Source organism: Heptranchias perlo, chromosome 3 (assembly GCF_035084215.1).
Source record: "Heptranchias perlo isolate sHepPer1 chromosome 3, sHepPer1.hap1, whole genome shotgun sequence".
NCBI lineage: Eukaryota > Metazoa > Chordata > Chondrichthyes > Hexanchiformes > Hexanchidae > Heptranchias > Heptranchias perlo.
This window is the reverse complement of record NC_090327.1, coordinates 23,548,037-23,569,419: the sequence shown is the minus strand read 5'-3', so window position 1 is coordinate 23,569,419 and position 21,383 is coordinate 23,548,037. Positions and strand designations below refer to the sequence as shown.

Here is a 21,383-nt window from a genome sequence, read left to right as displayed (position 1 = left end):
GCCAGAATGGCCCCCATTCATTTTGAGACCAGTAGGTGATATTTTCTTTATAATCGAAACACAAGGTGGGAGGAAAGTGGGAGCTGTCTATTTTTTTATTGACAGGCCGACTGGGAAATCATTAACCGAGAGTAAGTCAGCATCACAGCCCTCTACTGGCTGGGAAGACAGAGAAAAGGACAAAGGGATACATAGGCAGGCAGGTTGTACATAGGCAGAGATTGTGAGGTGCTAGGCCTGGAGCCTGGCGTTGGAATCTAAAATACAAAGTCGTCAATTTTTGCAGTTAGCAGTTATCGAGAAAGAAAGGTAAGCCAAAGGTACGTAAGTCAGCTCATGAAAGGGACGGGGCGCATGGTTTATTATTTTTCCCCATTTTTCAAGGGGATTAACTGAAGTAAATGGGATTTCTTTGATGGTTACTCTGTACCTTCCCTTGCTGTCTGTAAAATAAAGCAGCTTAACAGTTCATCTCTGGACTTGCCTCAGTTAGTGTTTCAGTGCACCTTCAAACAGATTGGAGAAAGACACAATATCCAGTTCATCAACAACAACAACTTGCATTTATATAGCGCCTTTAACATAGTAAAATGTCCCAAGGCCCTTCACAGGAGCGTTATCTGACAAAATTTGACTCCGAGCCACATAGAGATATTAGGACAGCTTGGTCAAAGAGACAGGTTTTCAGGAGCGTCTTAAAGGAGGAGTGAAAGACAAAAAAGTTTACAATGGGAATTCCAGAGCTTAGTGCCTAGGCAGCTGAAGGGACGACTGCCACGGGTGGAGCGATAAAATCAGGGATGTGCAAGAGGCCATTATTGTTACACCCCTAGGTTATGCTATCGTATAAATAGATCTTTTCAGTATGGGCACCCTCTTGAACGTAAGGTGCTTGGAATGCATACGGAAGTATCCAGCATTGCTGTACCCAAGAAACTAACCAAGGTAGACCTGAAACCTGTAACAACAGCTAATAAATAACTTACTATATTGATGAGCGATGCAATGTATGCTATTGTGAAGGTTTTGGCTTGTCATTATGGCAATAGTAAGTATTTATTGCAAGGCTCTGTCATTATTTAAGTCTGGAACTAAAAGACGACGTGGAATTCTCCTTATTGCAGATTGCCAAGAATCCCTTTACAGACGTAAGTGATGAGGACGAGTTCCTTGGCAGAGGGTTCAGCAAATGGCAGACTGCGGGTGAAGCTCTGGATCCGGCTCAGGCTCAGAGCCAAGCTTTCCTTTCGGAGGTCACAGAGGATGAAGTGGAATCCGTAAAAGAAAGAGAGGAAGCAATATTACAGATTGAGGTGAGCGATCGCATCTGAGACACAGTTTCCTATTGCAGGATTTGCATTCAACAATTGTCATTGCCATGTCCAACCCGAGGTAGAGCAGGAAGTGGGATGATGGCTTGGGTTTTGATATTTGCTATGCTGTTATTGAATGATCACTGGACACAATAATGACCTTCACATCCTGAGACACAGAGGTCAGCCGGGAGACACAGACATCCATTAAAAAATTCAGATTCTCAGGGTGATTTGAACCCTACCCACCCGGCAGAAACTGGATGGATGTATAATTAAAATGCCCTGGGTGACTTTCTCGCAGATTTCCTGTCGACTTCACGCCAATCCTGATTTTAACCTGCTCTTCGAACTCACCCCCTTCCCTTCGGCAAGATCCCCCCGAAAACCCCTCCTCGCGACTTGTCTTCTTAACGACGAACGTTTCTTTGGCGCCGGCAACCTCTTGCCCCTTGAACCCTGCTCCCACCCTGCCGGTCAGCTGTCGCTTTGAACCCGTTTTGGGCGGGTGTCCAACCAGCAGCAGGCAGATAAGGCCCAAGTGTGAAAATCACCCGGGCCTCATGCTGCCGACATCAGGCGGGTTTGGCGCCGACCCCTCCCCCCACCCACCCGAATCCCACTCCCAGTTAAAATTTTCCCTTCAGTATGTGGTTCACATTTGAGAAATTTCCAGGCACTTCAGGCAGGTCAAAGCTGCCCTTCAATAGAATTTCCTAGAATTTGTTTGTAAGATCCCTAAATACTATATAAAAATTGTTATAAGCTACAAGGATTATCTAGTGACAAAATTTTATGGCAAGAATCCAAATATAGTGTCACTCTCCCCAGCTCATAACGTACAGACTATCATCACATATAGTGAGACTCAAGGCTTTTTTGAAAAATGCACAGAAAGTCAATTATTTTTGTGTGACAACATAATGAGGAAGCCAGAATGGCCTGTGGGAGTCAAATAAATAGGCATGTGGCATCATGAACTGATAGATGTTGTGGACAGCAGTGTAACTTTATAAATATTTATAGACGGGAAGCTGACCAATTAACTCACAACAACAACTTGCATTTATATAGCGCCTTTAAGTAATAAAACGTCCCAAGGCGCTTCACAGATGCATAATCAAACAAAATCACAAGCAGCAAAATAATGGATTATGGTTACCTCATGACTGGGTGTATTTTTCATACAGTACACACAGTACAATATGGCTATTAAACAAGTATTATATACTTTAGATGGGGTTTTCTTTATACTTTGTTCCTGCCTTTATAAAGGCTCTAAAGTGACCCTATAATACAGCTTTGGGACTCCTCAAGAGAAATACTAATTTAATTAATCTATTCTTCTACAATTATATGGAAGTGATTGGAATTGTCATTTGGTTTCTTCTGTTGTGCTGTTAGGAACTGAGATATTGATGCGTCCTATGTTTAGCAGCTTTTCTGGTAATGTAGTTGTATATCTAGGACCACTGAATGGAAATCTCAAATCAAGAGGAAATTATGGGGAAAAAGTCTTGGTTCATGTTGATAAAGTAGCTCTTGGGCATTTGACAGAACCATTTAAATACTGAAGAGTCATTGGCTGTGATGCTGCATGGCTTGGTAACAAAACTCTAACAGTGATTAGAAGAGACGTAGTGTATTTCCTCTGTGCGTTATGTGTGGTAAAATAAACGCTCTTTATAACCATGTTTACAATGTCACTGCACAGAGCACACAAACAATTCTTCCCTAAGTATCCTTGACTATAGCCTGGATAAGTATTAGGAAGAAACTATTATAATTTATTTTTTTCTAATTCTAAAATTCAGAGTGCTTTTGGTGTAAAGCATCGTTCTGTTATTTCAGCCTGTCACCATCCTCTCTCTCTCTCTCTCCTCTCTCAATTTTATATACTACTATAAGAGACATTTGGATGAGGCATTAAACCGAGGCACTGTCTGCCATCTCGATCTTAAAAGATTTTGTGGCACTCTGCGAATTGAAGAGTTCTCCCAGTGTCCTCGCCAGCATTTATTCCTTAACCAACGCCACCAAAAACAGATTATCTGGCCATTATATCTTTGCTGGTTGTGGATCCTTGCCAAGCGCAAATTAGCTGCTGCTCTTCCCAACATTACAGCAGTCATTCCACTTCAAAAGTACATCATTGGCTGTAAAGCACTTTGGGACATCCTGAGGTCATGAAAGGTGCTACATAAATCCAAGTTCTTTATTTACTGTACCGATTGCTCCTATGAACTTTGCTATCATAATCATGTTAACTCCAAACTTGTCATCCTAAACATTCTTTTGCCTCTGCATTCTCACTATTTTGAAAACAAGAATCATCACAGTGTCTCATACTCTAACTCACTCTTTCCTAGGACCTTAAAACTAAGGAAGTCTTTAGCTCACTCAGTCCTCCCCTCTTCCTCCAATCTACAAGCTTGATGTCACCTAATCAATGCTACTTGGTTTACTTTGTCGATTCTTTTCAAGCTTGATAGTGTCCTCTTGCACTATAGATCTTTACCTCAATAATAAAGGAATAAATTCTGGTTCAAATCAAAAATTCCTCAGAAGAATGACTTAAAATGACAAGCTCATTAACTCAATCTGTTAACTATTGGGGCTGTTCAAAAATCATTCCCAAAAAATTATGATTACTGTACTTTTCTCATAGCTGATCTACTATTTCCTTCAGTATTTTGGTCTAAACAGTGAATACTGATGATATGAGGGAGAAAATTGTATTGGAGAAGTTATTCAACCCAGTAGTGTCAGGGATTTAATTAACTTCAGCGAAAATGTCAGCCTGAAAATTACACTGCATGTATTATCATTGTGTTTATACCAGATTCCTCTGTCCAGTATTTTAACATAGACAGGTTTATTTCTCCACTAAAATAGCAGAAAGGTGAAGTTAATACATTAAGTGCTTGTACAATAGTATTGCACAGCATACCTTGCAGTCTATAGTTAATAATTCAGTAATCTTGCCACTTTTAACTGTGGAAGTGTTAAATTCTTTTTTATTTGCACTGTCAGCCTCACTAAGTCCCTCCTAACCTATTCTTCCAAATGACATCGTCAGCATTTACTATTTAAATATTTAAAAATGTTGCACAGGAAAAACCCAACCGGAATATAATCTAAGCTAAGCGAGACAAGGTAATTTTAAAAAAATTTGTTCATGGGATGTGGGCGTCGCTGGCAAGGCCGGCATTTATTGCCCATCCCCAATTGCCCTTGAGAAGGTGGTGGTGAGCCGCCTTCTTGAACCGCTGCAGTCCGTGTGGTGAAGGTTCTCCCACAGTGCTGTTAGGAAGGGAGTTCCTAAGGGAGGGAAACGTGCAGGTGGTGTTGTTCCCATGCGCCTGCTGCCCTTGTCCTTCCAGGTGGTAGAGGTCGCGGGTTTGGGAGGTGCTGTCGAAGAAGCCTTGGCGAGTTGCCGCAGTGCATCCTGTGGATGGTACACACCGCAGCCACTAAGCGCAGGTGATGAAGGGAGTGAATGTTTAGGATGGTGGATGGGATGCCAATCAAGCGGGCTGCTTTGTCCTGGATGGTGTCGAGCTTCTTGAGTGTTGTTGGAGCTGCACTCATCCAGGCAAGTGGAGAGTATTCCATCACACTCCTGACTTGTGCCTTGTAGATGGTGGAAAAGCTTTGGGGAGTCAGGAGGTGAGTCAATCGCCGCAGAATACCCAGCCTCTGACCTGCTCTTGTAGCCACAGTATTTATGTGGCTGGTCCAGTTAAGTTTCTGGTCAATGGTGAGCCCCAGGGTGTTGATGGTGGGGGATTCGGTGATGGTAATGCCGTTGAATGTCAAGGGGAGGTGGTTGGACTCTCCCTTGTTGGAGATGGTCATTGCCTGGCACTTATCAGCCCAAGCCTGGATGTTGTCCAGGTTTTGCTGCATGCGGGCTCAGACTGCTTCATTATTTGAGGGGTTGCGAATGGAACTGAACACTGTGCAATCATCAGCGAACATCCCCATTTCTGACCTTATGATGGAGGGAAGGTCATTGATGAAGCAGCTGAAGATGGTTAGGCCTAGGACGCTGCCCTGAGGAACTCCTGCAGCAATGTCCTGGGGCTGAGATGATTGGCCTCCAACAACCACTACCATCTTCCTTTGTGCTAGGTATGTCTCCAGCCACTGGAGAATTTTCCCCCTGATTCCCATTGACTTCAATTTTACTAGGGCTCCTTGGTGCCACACTCGATCAAATGCTGCCTTGATGTCAAGGGCAGTCACTCTCACCTCACCTCTGGAATTCAGCTCTTTTGTCTATGTTTGGACCAAGGCTGTAATGAGGTCTGGAGCCAAGTGGTCCTGGCGGAACCCAAACTGAGTATTGGTAAGTGCCGCTTGATAACACTGTCGACGACACCTTCCATCACTTTGCTGATGATTGAGAGTAGACTGATGGGGTGGTAATTGGCCGGATTGGATTTGTCCTGCTTTTTGTGGACATGACATACCTGGGCAATTTTCCACATTGTCGGGTAGATGCCAGTGTTGTAGCTGTACTGGAACAGCTTGGCTAGAGGCGCAGCTAGTTCTGGAGCACAAGTCTTCAGTACTACAGCCGGGATGTTGTCGGGGCCCATAGCCTTTGCTGTATTCAGTCCACCCAGCCGTTTCTTGATATCACGTGGAGTGAATTGCATTGGCTGAAGACTGGCTTCTGTGATGGTGGGGATATCGGGAGGAGGCCGAGATGGATCATCCACTCGGCACTTCTGGCTGAAGATGGTTGCAAATGCTTCAGCCTTGTCTTTTGCACTCACGTGCTGGACTCCACCATCATTGAGGATGGGGATGTTTACAGAGCCTCCTCCTCGCGTTAGTTGTTTAATTGTCCACCACCATTCACGACTGGATGTGGCAGGACTGCAGAGCTTTGATCTGATCCGTTGGTTGTGGAATCGCTTAGCTCTGTCTATAGCATGTTGCTTCCGCTGTTTAGCATGCATGTAGTCCTGAGTTGTAGCTTCACCAGGTTGGCACCTCATTTTTAGGTAAGCCTGGTGCTGCTCCTGGCATGCTCTTCTACACTCCTCATTGAACCAGGGTTGATCCCCTGGCTTGTTGGTAATGGTAGAGTGAGGAATATGCCGTGCCATGAGGTTACAGATTGTGCTGGAATACAATTCTGCTACTGCTGATGGCCCACAGTGCCTCATGGATGCCCAGTTTTGAGCTGCTAGATCAGTTCTGAATCTATCCCATTTAGCACGGTGGTAGTGCCACACAACACGTTGGATGGTGTCCTCAGTGCAAAGACGGGACTTCGTCTCCACGAGGACTGTGCGGTGGTCACTCCTACCAATACTGTCATGGACAGATGCATTTGCGACAGGTAGATTGGTGAGGACGAGGTCAAGTAATATTTAAGTTAAAGCAGAGAGAGAAATGTATCGAAAGTAACTGAAAAAACAACAACCTGTATTTATATAGCGCTTTTAACATAGTGAAATGTAGTAAAAAGGAAATAACAAGGAGATGTAGAATGAAGCAGATTAGTGAAATGGAACTTCCAGCTGATAAGGAGAGAATGGGTGAAGAAAAATGAGATTGAACTGTTTTTCTTTGACTAATAGAATTTACAGAAAAAATATGCATTGAGGTCAATATACAACAAACTGAATTTGAGGACATGACAACTACTTCAGTGCCTGTAGGCTAGGCAGGGGAATATTTAACCAGGCTCCCTGAACCTGACCCCTCTTATGATCCCTGCCAGATAGTTTGTGTCTGTGGGCATAAATAGGGATAGAATTGGACTTAACTGCATTGCCCTCCATGGTGGAATGGTCTGTCAGCACTCATTGTTTTGGCTCACACATGACGAAAATTGAAGCAGTAACGCCACTATCTGTTCTCACAGCTTGGTGTTTTGCTATTTGTCGTGGATACTGCCCACATGCCAAATAGAAAGCAGAGAGCAATGAACTACATTACTCAGAATTCCGTTCATGCATCTGCATATGATGTGAACCAGACTATGCACAATCATTAATTAATCCTCCAAATCAACACAAGCAATTGCAACTCGATTTTAAGCTGGGTCTCATCGGTGAGATTTGCTCTTTATGGACTAAAGAAAGATGTTTATCCAGCATCTACATCCCTACAGGCAAGTTCCTGTTAGATTAAACATGGCCATTTATTATTGTTTTCTAATTTTACACCATTCAAAGTATCTCCTAATACCAGTCAAAGCAGAACTCATTTGTTGTCATCAGTTATTGTATCACAAGGAGGAAAATCACAGAGCAGCACAGTCTTATTGTAATAGATATTGATCAGAGAGTGGCAAAATAATACCAGTGCTCTGATAATGTGATTGAAGCGTGCAGAAGGACTGATTACAGCCCTTGCCCTTTGCTCACGATCTAAACACAGTAAAGGTAATAAATCCAGAGTGACCTCCATTCAATAATCAGCCTTCTGTCCTCCTCTGACCATGTATTAGTTTGATAAATAGCTTACATGGTACTTTATGCGTTAGAAGGTCAGATAGCCTTTCTTTGGAAGACATCCATTAATGAGTAAACTCTCAACCAACAATTCAGTCCTAATATTGAACTGGCAGGCCAGGCAAAGCAAATTCACTTCAGTAACTTTGCAAATCAATTAAAAGAAACATTCTCCCTAATAATAAATATAGGTGATTTCAAGGATTTGTAGATTTAGCCATTTTTCAAGGTGTTTGTTATGATTTTATGTGCAACTTGTACCCTTTTGTCCAACTTATGCAGTGAATCTCATTATTCACCTTGATAGTTAATGGGTTTGTGACCCATTAATGAAGGCTTGAAACGGAACTTCTAAAAAAAAACACTCAATATAAATCTGATACTTTCTGTGAGTACGTGTGTAATTCAGTCTGTCCTTCTTGGATACTTTTAAAACCCCAAGCTTTTTTAAAAGAAATGATTGGAGAGGGAGGGGGGCAGCGATCGGGAGAGGGAGGGGGGGCAGTGATCGGGAGGGGGGGGGTCAGCGCTCGGTGGGCAGTGTCGATGAGAGGGAGGGGGCTAGTGTTAGGGAGAAGTGGGGGGGGTGATCGGAATGGGGCCAAGCGGGTCCAGCGCAGGTTTTTGGTACTGCAGTGAAGCCGGATGTCCAAACTTATCTCTTTGGTGGCAGTCCTGGTTTACAAAGAGGGACCCAAACAGGCATTAAGCCCTCTATTTGCATATGCAAAGGACCTATACCTGCTTCAGGCGTCAACTCTAGATGCCTCTTTTTCTGCCTTTACCAATATGGCAGTTGGCGCACACCCGGCATGTAATGAGCGTGTGCGCCTCGCCTGCCATATTGGAGGCTTAGGTGCCCATTTTGCACCTGAGAAACAGGCGCAGTGCCATTGAAAGTTTATATTTAATTAGTTCCATAAAATTCTTTTTGGTTAGTGATGGGAGGATGTACAGAGAATGCGCAACAAGGACATGTGGGATACAGCGTATGTCATCATGTGTGTGGCCTACAGATGGCCAATGGAACTTTGATCGGTCTCGCAAATCAGATACAGATCAAATTCCATGGCTTTTGATCGTGTGTTCCATTGATACCACACAGTCAGTGAACAGTAAAATAGAAAATGCTAAAAGTTCAATGTAAATTGCTGTACAGCTTGTGGATGGTTGCAGCGACAACACTACACACATTTTGTGCATTCTTGCTGCCTTCTGTCCTTAATTGTGATGTCATTGTCATAAAATATGAAGAACAGTACATGGAGATGATCTCTTCATGTGTTATAAAGTATGATAAACAGATGGCTTGGTTGTAATATTTCTACATTTCATATTCTGGCTCCTCCTTAGGGCAGTTATGTAATATGAAGTAAGAAAGGACAAAAAGAATAGTAGCTCACTTAGATCATTTTAATGACTCCGATCTTGGAATTGAATGCCTGGAAAAACCTGCTGACATGGTGAATGGGAAAGTCCAGTCAGCCCTGATAAACTTGTCCATAATGGCCTACCAACTCCAGCCTCTTACATTGAGTCAAGTTATAACATCTCAACTACTTGAGAGTTTACATTCCTGGAAATGTTTTTGAATTTACTTCTTATTTTGCATGTGTCTCCAAATAAATACTCAGGAAAGGAAAGGTCCACCTCACATTTTAAGCTCTCATACTACTTACTTCTTTGGAAAACAGCCATCAACCGTCAGGGAACAGGCTGTTGTTTCTCAAATCACATCAAGGGTACTTTGTCACTTTACCAGGTGTGCAGTTGGTATAATAATGTACTGATGTTGTTGAGCACCCATTTAAAACGAGTGTGTAGTGAAGGCATCTTCATCCATTTAGATATTACAATGTAATGATGAGTTTCATTATTAGCTTTATAATCTTCTTTGCTATAGTATTTGTTGATTGATTGTCTTTAATATTTTTTAATAACATTTGCTATTTGGTTCACTTGTGACCTACTTTTGCCATTAATTTTCTGCTCCCTATTTTCCATCTGTGGCTTCTTGCCAGTTGCAATTTATGTTGCCACAACCACAATTCTGAAGGTGGACATCCTGCTGGCTATACCTCTCTATTTGCTGGTTATGGAGGAGGATCTAACGAGGCATTAGAGGGAAGTGCATTTGTAATTGAGGCGGTCTTGTACCTACCTTTACCAAACTACCCATGTGCACAGACTAAGGCACAATTACCTAGACACAGCTAAAATGTTGTGCCTTCATCTGCAATCACAGGTAATCACAAAGGTATGGCATCTCCTGGAGCAAGATCTTCAGACAAGGTCCCGGACAGGGATGGCTCTGCCCGTGGCTATGAGCCTGACCACTGCCTTGAACTTTGATGTGAATGGTTCTATCCGAACAACAGCAAGAGATATGTTTCAGAAGCATCAATGCACTGGTGCATAATGGAAGTGATGGGTGCCTTACTTGCCAGGGCTAACTCCTTCACTACTCTTATCATTTCTGATGGGCAACAGAGCAAGGAGTTAAACTTTAAATTCCCTGAAGGGTGTCAAATAGATCCTAGGGTGATCAAATAAACACTAAGATTTGGAAAAAAAATCTTCCCCTTTCAGGCAGTCAGCCGAGGTGTGTTGCAGTGGGCCTGAGGCCTGCCTCAGCCATTCTCCGACCATCCCTACTCCCAGGCACGAGTGGTTCAGCCATGCATGAAAATAAGATTAAACACTCATATTTTTCTCTAGTTCTAGCTGAATTTTACTGTCTCCTTAGCCGCTTTGGTTGTTTATGTTCTAAGAGTATATTTTGCCCTTTAAACATCTTCATTCGTTTGGGAACAGTTAGCCTGGTTATGGTGTCCTTTCAAGAATCTGACATTTTCTTTTAAAGCTTTGAAACATGTACCTCAAAATGGCTTGAGCTTTTTTATTGGGGGGGAGGGGTTGGGGGGGAAGCGATCTTTACCCTAGCATGTTGATCTGAGCCAACATATAAAGCAAGATCAGATACTAAGCAGACAGAATTGTCAACTTGACTCAGGATGGAATATAATAACTTCTCCTTTGAGCCTCAGCAGTATGAACACCTGCCAGTTTTGCTGGAATGGACTGGCGTGGGAGTAGGGAAGGCAAAAGTAAGGGTTCTTTTTAGTGCTAATGGGTGCTGCAAAGAATGTCTATCCAACCAACAATGGTGATTACAGCACTGCAGTAAGAAAGAATTTGGGGCCAGTCTTTATTGGAAATGGCCATTTTAAGAAATTCAGGTGTGCCACTACTCAGCTGCACAATGTATTGGAACTGCACTACGCTGTCACTGTGCCATTTCCCTTAACGTTGATCAAGAGCAGGCTTCCCGAAGACCTTGACATTGAACCCCCTCCAATGCAAATCCCCTCAGTTGTGTGGCCATTGTCATTCTTCAGTTAGCTCTCTGTATTTAGTATTTCAGCTTTGCCCTTCCATGTGACCCTTTCCAGCTGGTACTGTTCCATCACTTGCCAAAGTTGCATGTCAGACAGTAGAAGATGAGAGAAAAAGAAGCTCATTGCTCTGGCTGCAAGTGATTTTGATGAAAGAAGACAAGTTAGAAGAGAAATGCACTTTTTATACATTTTTCACTTCTTTATGGTGCTGAGAACTGGACCCCTGGTGAAGATGTCGAAACAGAAGCTGGGTGATTTGGAATGCGCTGAGCAAAGTTACCAAGGAAAGTTACTAAGGAAAGAGAACATCATGCAGGCAGTAGCAGCATGTTCTAAGAGATATTATGATATATATTACATATTATATTACTATATATTATGTTAGAGGATATAACTATTAGGAAAGACTGAACAGGATGGGGCATTTTTCTGTAGAAAAGAGAAGGCTGAGGTTCACCTGATAGAAGCCTTTAAAATTATGAAGGGGTTTGATAGAGTAGATGTGGAGAAGATGTTTCCACTTGTGGGGGAGTCCAAAACTATGGGTCATAAATATAAGATATTCACTCATAAATCCAATAAGGAATTAAGGAGAAACTTCTTTACCCAGAGAATGGTTAGAATGTGGAACTTGCTACCACAAGGAATAGTTGAGGCGACTAACATGGATGCATTTAAGGGGAAGCCAGATAAACACATGAGGGAGAAAGGAATAGAAGGCTGTGCTGATAGGGTTAGATGAAGTAGGGTGGGAGGAGACTCATGTGGAGCATAAACACCGGCATGGACCTGTTGGGCCAAATGGTCTGTTTCTGTGCTGTAAATTCTATATGATGTTACAGTTTGAAAATTCTGATAGCTAAGACATGCCTGCTATAAGGTTCAAAACTAATGCCCTTGGAAGAGGGTGGAATTTTTTTTGCTATAAGTGGACATAACATGGTACAAGTTGTGTCTTTCAACCATTGTTCCAATGTTCAGGTCAAGTTATGAGCCTGCAAATCCATTCTTTGTTGCTGGAAGCAGCCAAAGAATTGATCGCACGCAGTGCACATTGTTTCAAAGTTCCTTCTGCTATTAAACTGCAAAGTCTTAGGAGCTCTTCAGTGGGGCAAATGAAAATTGAGGGTCTTGTTGCTGAGAATGAGAATCAGCACAGCCAGAAATTGGCTTGGTGTGGAGCAGCAGTAATCAATAGTTGTTAGGAGGCTGCGGGAAAGTGTGATGAAATGCTACATTAAAGTACCTGCAGAGTAAATGTCATTGACATTCAAGCCAAAAAAGGGGAAAATTCTTCACAAATGCGCTCAGTGCTATAAACAGATTTTATTAAGGCGACTTCCTTGTTGACAGCAAGTGCAATAAAGGGACAGGACTTATGTGAAGCTGATGCCTGTGAAGATTGCCTTGTGCTAAATTAAAGATTGTGGCTGGCAAATGAGCTGCTCTTTGTTCGTGCTCAGACCTGTAAGGTCTTGTCCGTGTGTGCCTGTCTGTGCAATTTTTCTCGATAGCTCATCAATGAGGTGAAGAACAAAAGACAGGAAGACATTAATAAACTTGCAGAATGGGTGTGTAATTGGCAAATGAATTTCAATATAGATAGGTGTGAGATATTACATTTTGGTAGGAAGAATAAGGGGGCCACATACTGCTTGGATAATAAGAGTCTAAATGGGGTAGAGGAGCAGAGGGATCTGAGCGTACAGATACATAAATCGCTAAAAGTAGCGATGCAGGCTAATAAGGCCATTTTGAGAAAAAAAGCAAACCAAGCACTGCGGTTCATTTCTGGAGGGACAGAATTGAAAAGCAGAGAAGTTATATTAAATTTGTATAGAATCTTGGCTAAACCACACTTGGAGTACTGTGAACAGTTCTGGTCTCCACACTATATATAGGATATAGAGGCACTGGAGAAGGTGCAAAAAAGATTTGCCAGGATGATACCAAAACTGAGAGGTTATACCTATCAGGAAAGATTGAGCAGGCTGGGGCTCTTTTCTCCAGAAAAGAGAAGTCTGAGAGGTGACCTGATAGAGATCTTTAAGATTTTGAAAGGGTTTGTTAGGGTTGGCGTAGAGAAGATGTTTCCACTTGCGGGAGAGACCAGAACTAGGGGTCATAAATATAAGATAGTCACCAATAAATCCAATCGGGAATTCAGGAGAAACTTCTTGACCCAGAGAGTGGTTGGAATGTGGAGCTCACTACCACAAAGAGTAGTTGAGGCGAATAGCATAGATGCATTTTAGGTGAAGCTAGAAAAACAAAAGAGGGAGAAAGGAATAGAAGAATATGCTGATAGGGTTTTCACATGGAACTTTGTCAAAACCCTTTTGGAAGTCGAAGTACACCATGTCATGGGGCTTATCACTGTCCACGTGGGTTGTTGCTTCTTCGAAGACGTCAAGGAGATTGGTCAGATAGGATTTCCCCTCTCGGAATCTATGTTGATTTTCATTTACTAGGCAATTATTGTCCAGATAATCCTCAGGTTGAGTCATGATAATCGATTCCATTATTTTACATGGAATGGAAGTAAAACAAATGGGTCTGTAGTCGCCTGTTTCTGTTTTGTCACCCTTTATGAGTATGGGCATCACATTCGCCTGTTTCCAATTTACCAGTATTTCCCTAATTTCTATTGTTCCCCTCGTAATAAATCATAGAATCATAGAATGGTTACAGCACGGAAGGAGGCCATTCAGCCCATCGAGTCCGCGCCGGCTATCTGCAAGAGCAATCTGGCTGGTCCCACTCCCCTGCCCTATCCCCATAGCCCTGCAAATTTCTTCCCTTCAAGTACTTATCCAGTTCCCTTTTGAAAGCCACAATTGAATCTGCCTCCACAACTCCCTCAGACAGAGCATTCCAGATCGTAACCACTCACTGTATAAAAAAGTTTTTCCTCATGTCGCCTTTGGTTCTTTTGCCAATCACCTTAAATCAATGTCCTCTGGTTCTTGGCCCTTCTGCCAATGGGAACAGTTTCTCTCTATCTACTCTGTCCAGACCATTCATGATTTTGAATACCTCGACCAAATCTCCTCGCAACCTTTTCTGCTCTAAGGAGAATAACCCCAGCTTCTCCAGTCTATCCACGTAACTGAAGTCCCTCATCCCTGGAATCATTCCAGTAAATCTCTTCTGCAACCTCTCTAAGGCTTTCACATCCTTCCTAAAGTGCAGTGCCCAGAACTGGACAAAATACTCCAGTTGTGGCCGAACCATTGTTTCTCAAGGTTCATCGTATCCTCCTTGCTTTTGTACTCTATGCCTCCATTTATAAAGCCCAGGATTCCGTATGCTTTTTTAACCGCTTTCTCAACCTGCCCTGCCACCTACAACGATTTGTGCACATATACCCCCAGATCTCTCTGTTCCTGCACCCCTTTTAGAATTGAACCTTTCAGTTTATATTGTCTCTCCTTGTTCTTCTGACCAAAATGTATCACTTCATACTTTTCTGCATTAAATTTCACCTGCCACATATCTGCCCATTTCACCAGGCTGTCTATGTCCTCTTGAAGTCTATCACTATCCTCCTCACTGTTCACTACCCTTCCAGGTTTTGTGTCATCTGCAAATTTAGAAATTGTACCCTGTACACCCAAGTCCAATTCATGAAAATATATCAAAAAGAGCAATGGTCCTAATACCGACCCCTGGGGGACACACTCTATACCTCCCTCCAGTCCGAAAAACAACCGTTCACTGCTACTCTCTGTTCCCTGTTCTTAGCCAATTTCGAATCCATGCTGCCACTGCCCCTTTTATTCCATGGGCTTCAACTATGATGACAAGCCTATTATGCAGCACTTTATCAAACGCCTTTTGGAAATCCATACACACCGCATCAACCTCATTGCCCTCATCTACTCTGTTACCTCATCAAAAAACTCAATCAAGTTAGTTAAACATGATTTGCCTTTAACAAATCCATGCTGGCTTTCCTTAATTAATCCACACTTGTCCAAGTGACTGTTAATTTTATCCGAATTATCGTTTTTAAAAGTTGCCCCACTACCGTGGTTAAACTGACTTTTTAAAAAATTCGTTCATAGGAAGTGGACGTCGCTGGCAAGGCCAGCATTTATTGGCCATCCCTAATTGCCCTTGAGAAGGTGGTGGTGAGCCGCCTTCTGGAACCGCTGCAGTCCATGTGGTGAAGGTTCTCCCATTGTGCTGTTAGGTTGGGAGTTCCAGGATTTTGACCCAGTGACGATGAAGGAACAGCGATATATTTCCAAGTCGGATGGTGTGTGACCTGGAGGGGAACGTGCAGGTGGTGGTGTTCCCATGTGCCTGCTGCCCTTGACCTTCTAGGTGGCAGAGGTCACGGGTTTGGGAGGTGCTGTCGAAGAAGCCTTGGCGAGTTGCTGCACTGCATCATGTGGATGGTACACACTGCAGCCACAGTGCGCCGGTTGTGAAGGGATTGAAAGTTTAGGGTGGTGGATGAGGTGCCAATCTAGCGGGCTGCTTTGTCCTGTGTGATGTTGAGCTTCTTGAGTGTTGTTGGAGCTGCACTCATCCAAGCAAGTGGAGAGTATTCCATCACACTCCTGACTTGTGCCTTGTAGATGGTGGAAAGGCTTTGGGGAGTCAGGAGGTGAGGTACTTGCCACAGAATACCCAGCCCCTGAGCTGCTCTTGTAGCGACAGTATTTATGTGGCTAGTCCAGTTAAGTTTCTGGTCAATGGTGACCCCCAGGATGTTGATGGTGGGGGTTTCAGTGATGGTAATGCCATTGAATGTCAAGGGGAGGTGGTTAGACACTCTCCTGTTGGAGATGGTCATTGCCTGGCACTTATCTGGCACGAATGTTGCCACTTATCAGCCCAAGCCTGGCTGTTGGGCAGGCCGTGCTGCATGCGGGCACGGACTGCTTCATTATCTGAGGGGTTGCGAATGCTTGTAGTTGCTGGATTTTTCCTTACACCCTTTTTTGAACAAGTGCATAACATTTGCAATTCTCCAGTCCTCTGGCACGGCTCCCCCCATCTAAGGGTGATTGGAAGTTTATGGCCAGTACCTCTGCAATTTCCACCCTTACTTCCCTCAGCAACCTAGGATGCATCCCATAGGGAGCGGTTGACTTATCTACTTTAAGTACAGCTAGCCTTTCTGTACCTCCTCTTTATCAATTTTTAGCCCTTTCAGTATCTCAAGTACCTGCTCTTTTACTGTGACTTTGGCAGCACCTTGGAGGGAGTGCAACGAAGGTTTACCAGACTGATTCCTGGGATGGCATGACTGACGTATAAGGAGAGATTGGGTCGACTAGGCCTATATTCACTAGAGTTTAGAAGAATGAGAGGTGATCTCATCGAAACATCTAAAATTCTAACAGGACTAGACAGAGTAGATGCAGGGAGGATGTTCCTGATGGCTGGGGAGTCCAGAACCAGGGGTCACAGTCTCAGGATACGGGGTATGCCATTTAGAACCGAGATGAGGAGAAATGTCTTCACTCAGAGGGTGGTGAACCTGTGGAATTCTCTACCACAGAAGGCAGTGGAGGCCAAGTCTTTAGTTGTATTCAAGAGGAGATAGATATATTTCTTAATGCTAAAGGGATCAAGGGATATGGGGAAAAAGCGGGAACAGGGTACTAAGTTAGACGATCAACCATGATTATTTTGAATGGCAGAACAGGCCCGAAGAGCCGAATGGCCTACTCTTGCTCCTATTTTCAATGTTTCTATGTATCTTCTTCCTTGATAAAGACAGATGCAAAATGCTCATTTAATACCTCAGCCATGCCCTCTGCCTCCAAGTGTAGATCTCCTTTTTGATCCCTAATTGGTCCCACTCCTCCTCTTACTACCTGTTTACTGTTTACATGTCTATAGAAGACTTTTGGATTCCCTTTTATGTTGGCTTCCAGTCTATTCTCATACTCTCTCTTTGTCCCTCTTATTTCCTTTTTCACCTCCCCTCTGAACTTTCTATATTCAGCCTGATTCTCACTTGTATTATCAACCTGACATCTGTCATACGCCCCTTTTTTTCTGCTACATCTTACTCTCTATCTCTTTTGTCGTCCATGGAGCTCTGGTTTTAGTTGCCCTACCTTTCTCCCTCATGGGAATGTACCTAGACTGTACCTGAACCAACTCCTCTTTAAAGACCGCCCATTGTTCAATCACAATTTTGCCTGCCAATCTTTGATTCCATTTTACCCGGGCCAGATCCATTCTCATCCCACTGAAATTGGCCCTCCTTCGGTTGAGTGTTTTTACTTTAGAGTGGTTCTTGTCCTTTTCCATAGCTAATCTAAACCTTATGATACCATGATCGCTGTTCCCTAAATGTTTCCCCACTGACACTTACTCCATTTGGCCCACCTCATTCCCAGAACCGGATCCAGCAATGCCTCCTTCCTCGTTGGGCCGGAAATGTATTGGTCAAGAAAGTTCTCTTGAACACACTTCAAAAATACACTATTACTATGATCACAAATCTCCTCCCTAGTCTCTCTCAGCATTCTGGAATTAATACTGTCCACCTAGGGAATTTATTCTTTTTGAGCCTTATTGGCTTTTCCTGGACTTCCATCTCATTTATATTGAAGACATTGATTTTACTTAGGATACCTTTGTCTGAGGAAGGCAAGTTGCCCATGCCCTCCCTTGTGAATACATGGCAGAGGGAATTAATCAGAATGTTTACCATTCTGTGCTTATCTTCGGTTTTGAGCCTATTTGCATCTTTTTTGCTTTTCACCTCTTCTCTGACTGCCCTCTTACTGGGTACTGAAATAATTTTTTACTGTTATGTTTAGCCTCAGCAATGCATTTTTCCCCCAGGTCTTTCTCTGTCCATCCGATCACACTTTTAACGTGTTTTCTGCATTTTCTTGTATTCACCTCAGTGAACACCCTTTCTTTCCAAGGTATTTATGAAGGCTATTTTTTCTCCTTATCTCACCTTTAAGTTGCTTGTTAATTCATTTAGAGTCATATATGTTTGGTCCGAGCTTGTTGGTTTTTGATATATATTTATCCTGCATGCCAAACGTTATACCTTGGTGCTTGTGCACCAGTCTTTAGCTTTCTGTGTGCCTAATTTCTGTCTTTACATTCTCTTTTTTTCACATTTTCCTTCCCTGATCAATCACAGGAAGTGACCTAGACAGTTTGCTGAAGTCTTTTTCAATGTGACTCAGATGACTCATCCTTTATTTTGACATTCACAAAGGTACTTACTTTCAGTACTGAGACTCCCTTCTAAAGAGAAGGGATTATGCAGCCAATGATACAATGTCCTATATACAGATCATATCAATATGCCAATTTTCTACTTCTACTGTGGTAAAAGATATGATTTAACATTTAGAGTGAAACCACACTTTTTTTTGTGTAATCTTCCTGTTTCATTTTCTAGCGTATTTTAGTATAGAGCCCTGTTTTCCTGTTATCAGAGGGCTTCTTTAGACAAGAATTAATTAGCACTTCAGTGTGTAAAATTGTAGGTCTTATGTATGTTATCTAAAATCTCATTGATATTTCTCGCAATGGTGAAATTTAACCATTTGATAACTGGTGTAAACGATCAGCATCAATGTATTAAGGTTCCCATTTGCTTTGCTTATTCAAAGATTATGAAATTAGATTATGACATTATGAAATTAGTAGTGCATTTTATCCAACTCTGAGCCCCAAAATTGTAGAGTTCTGTTCCAATTGATAATGTATAATACATGTCTGTGTTTTGATATCTGCATGGTATTGAAGATGGGAAAATATTGGGAGTCAGGATTTGGAAAGCCCAGCATTTATACCTTCAGGAAGTCTGAAGCTGGATCCATACTTCCATTAAGCCAGAGACTCAATATACACAACCTATTGTCAGTAAATTGGTAGGCATTTTTTTAATAACGCATTATGCCTTTAAACTACTGATGGACCTCTAGGTATTAAATACACAATCACTTTGAGACAGCAGAGAACACAGGTATTCCCAATGGTTCAGCTAATTTAGTTCACGTCAGGTGAAAACGGGATTGGATTTTGAGACCTCATTATAGCCTTGGTCCAAACATGGACAAAAGAGCTGAATTCCAGAGGTGAGGTGAGAGTGACTGCCCTTGACATCAAGGCAGCATTTGATCGAGTGTGGCACCAAGGAGCCCCAGTAAAATTGAAGTCAATGGGAATGGGGGGGAAAACTCTTAAGAGGCTGGAGTCATACCTAGCACAAAGGAAGATGGTAGTGGTTGTTGGAGGCCAATCATCTCAGCCCCAAGGCATTGCTGCAGGAGTTCCTCAGGGCAGTGTCCTAAGCCCAACCATCTTTAGCTGCTTCATCAATAATCTTCCCTCCATCATAAGGTCAGAAATGGGGATGTTCGTTGATGATTGCACAGTGTTCAGTTCCATTCGCAACCCCTCAGATAATGAAGCAGTCCTTGCCCACATGCAGCAAGACCTGGACAACATCCAGGCTTGGGCTGATAAGTGGCAAATAATATTCGCACCAGACAAGTGCCAGGCAATGACCATCTCCAACAAGAGAGAGTCCAACCACCTCCCCATGACATTCAATGGCATTACCATTGCTCAAACCCCACCATCAACATTCTGGGGGTCACCATTGACCAGAAACTTAACTGGACCAGCCACATAAATACTGTGGCTACAAGAGTCGGTCTGAGGCTGGGTATTCTATGGCGAGTAACTCACCTCCTGACTCCCCAAAGCCTTTCCACCATCTACAAGGCACAAGTCAGGAGTGTGATGGAATACTCCCCACTTGCCTGGATGAGTGAAACTCCAACAACACTCAAGAAGCTCGACACCATCCAGGACAAAGCAGCCTGCTTGATTGGCACCCCATCCATCATCCTAAACATTCACTCCCTTCACCACCGGCGCACAGTGGCTGCAGTGTGTACCATCCACAAGATGCACTGCAGCAACTCACCAAGGCTTCTTCGACAGCACCTCCCAAACCTGCGACCTCTACCACCTAGAAGGACAAGAGCAGCAGGCACATGGGAACAACGCCACCTGCATATCCCCCTCCAAGTCACACACTATCCCGATTTCGAAATATATCGCTGTTCCTTCATCGTCGCTGGGTCAAAATCCCGGAACTCCCTTCCTAACAGCACTGAGGGAGAACCGTCACCACACGGACTGCAGCGGTTCAAGAAGGCGGTTCACCACCACCTTCTCAAGGGCAATTAGGGATGGGCAATAAATGCTGGCCTCGCCAGCAACGCCCACACCCCATGAACGAATTTTAAAAAAATGCTGGCCTTGCCAGTGAAGCCCACATCCCATGAATTAAAAATAAGAAAAAAATTGGCTATGATGTTTCCCACAGTGGAATTACTTGCTAATACATGCTATGAGGAAGGTGTCAACACCATCTCAAGAGAGAAGGAAAATGGATGAAAATTGGCAGAGAATGTAGGGAGAAGAAAAAGAATCAAACACATTGAGATGTGCTGATCAGCGGGAAGTTGGACGTAGAAGGGGATAAAATCATGTATCACCAGAAACTGGCACAAAGTAGGTGGCATGCATGCAACACGGACTTGAAGGTGTAGGCCCGAGTCTCATTCCAAATTGGGCCGTGAGCCTCATTTTAAATCCAGCGAACTGCATGCGCCAATTGAACGTTCCGATGCAGCTCACTGGTTGGGGCCTCAGGAAATTTGGCTGGCTCTGGCACCGAGCTGGCCTGCAGATAGATCCTGGGGGGGAAGATGGTCATGGGGAGAGGGGAGTGGTGGGGGGTGAGCTCCCAGCACTGTTATCTTAGAATCATAGAAAGTTATGACACAGATGGAGGCCGTTGGGCCTATCACGTCCGTTGCAGCCGAAAAAGAGCTATCCAGCTTAATCCCACTTTCCAGCATTTGATCCGTAGCTCTGAACGTTACGGAACTTCCAGTGCACATCCAAGTACTTTTTAAATGAGTTGAGGGTTTCTGCCTCTACCACCGTTTCAGGCAGTGAGTTCCACACCCCCAGCACCCTCTGGGTGAAAAAAAATTCTCCTTAAATTCCCTCTAATCCTTCTACCAATTAGTTTAAATCTATGCCCCCTGGTCACTGACCCCTCTGTTAAGGGAAATAGGTCCTCCCTATCTACTCTATCTAGTCCCTTCATAATTTTATATACCTCAATTAAATCTCCCCTCAGCCTCCTTTGTTCAAAAGAAAACAACCCCAGCCTA

General features: G+C 43.3%; 1 protein-coding gene across 1 annotated transcript in view; it reads left to right on the top strand.

Moving 5' to 3' along the window:
- tsnare1 (T-SNARE Domain Containing 1) overlaps positions 1-21,383 on the top strand; it is a 619,881-nt gene that overhangs the window by 430,153 nt on the left and 168,345 nt on the right. Inside the window, exon 8 of the mRNA XM_067978551.1 lies at positions 1,125-1,313. Within this exon, the coding sequence (XP_067834652.1) occupies positions 1,125-1,313 (189 nt within the window). The remainder of the gene's footprint in view (positions 1-1,124; positions 1,314-21,383) is intronic.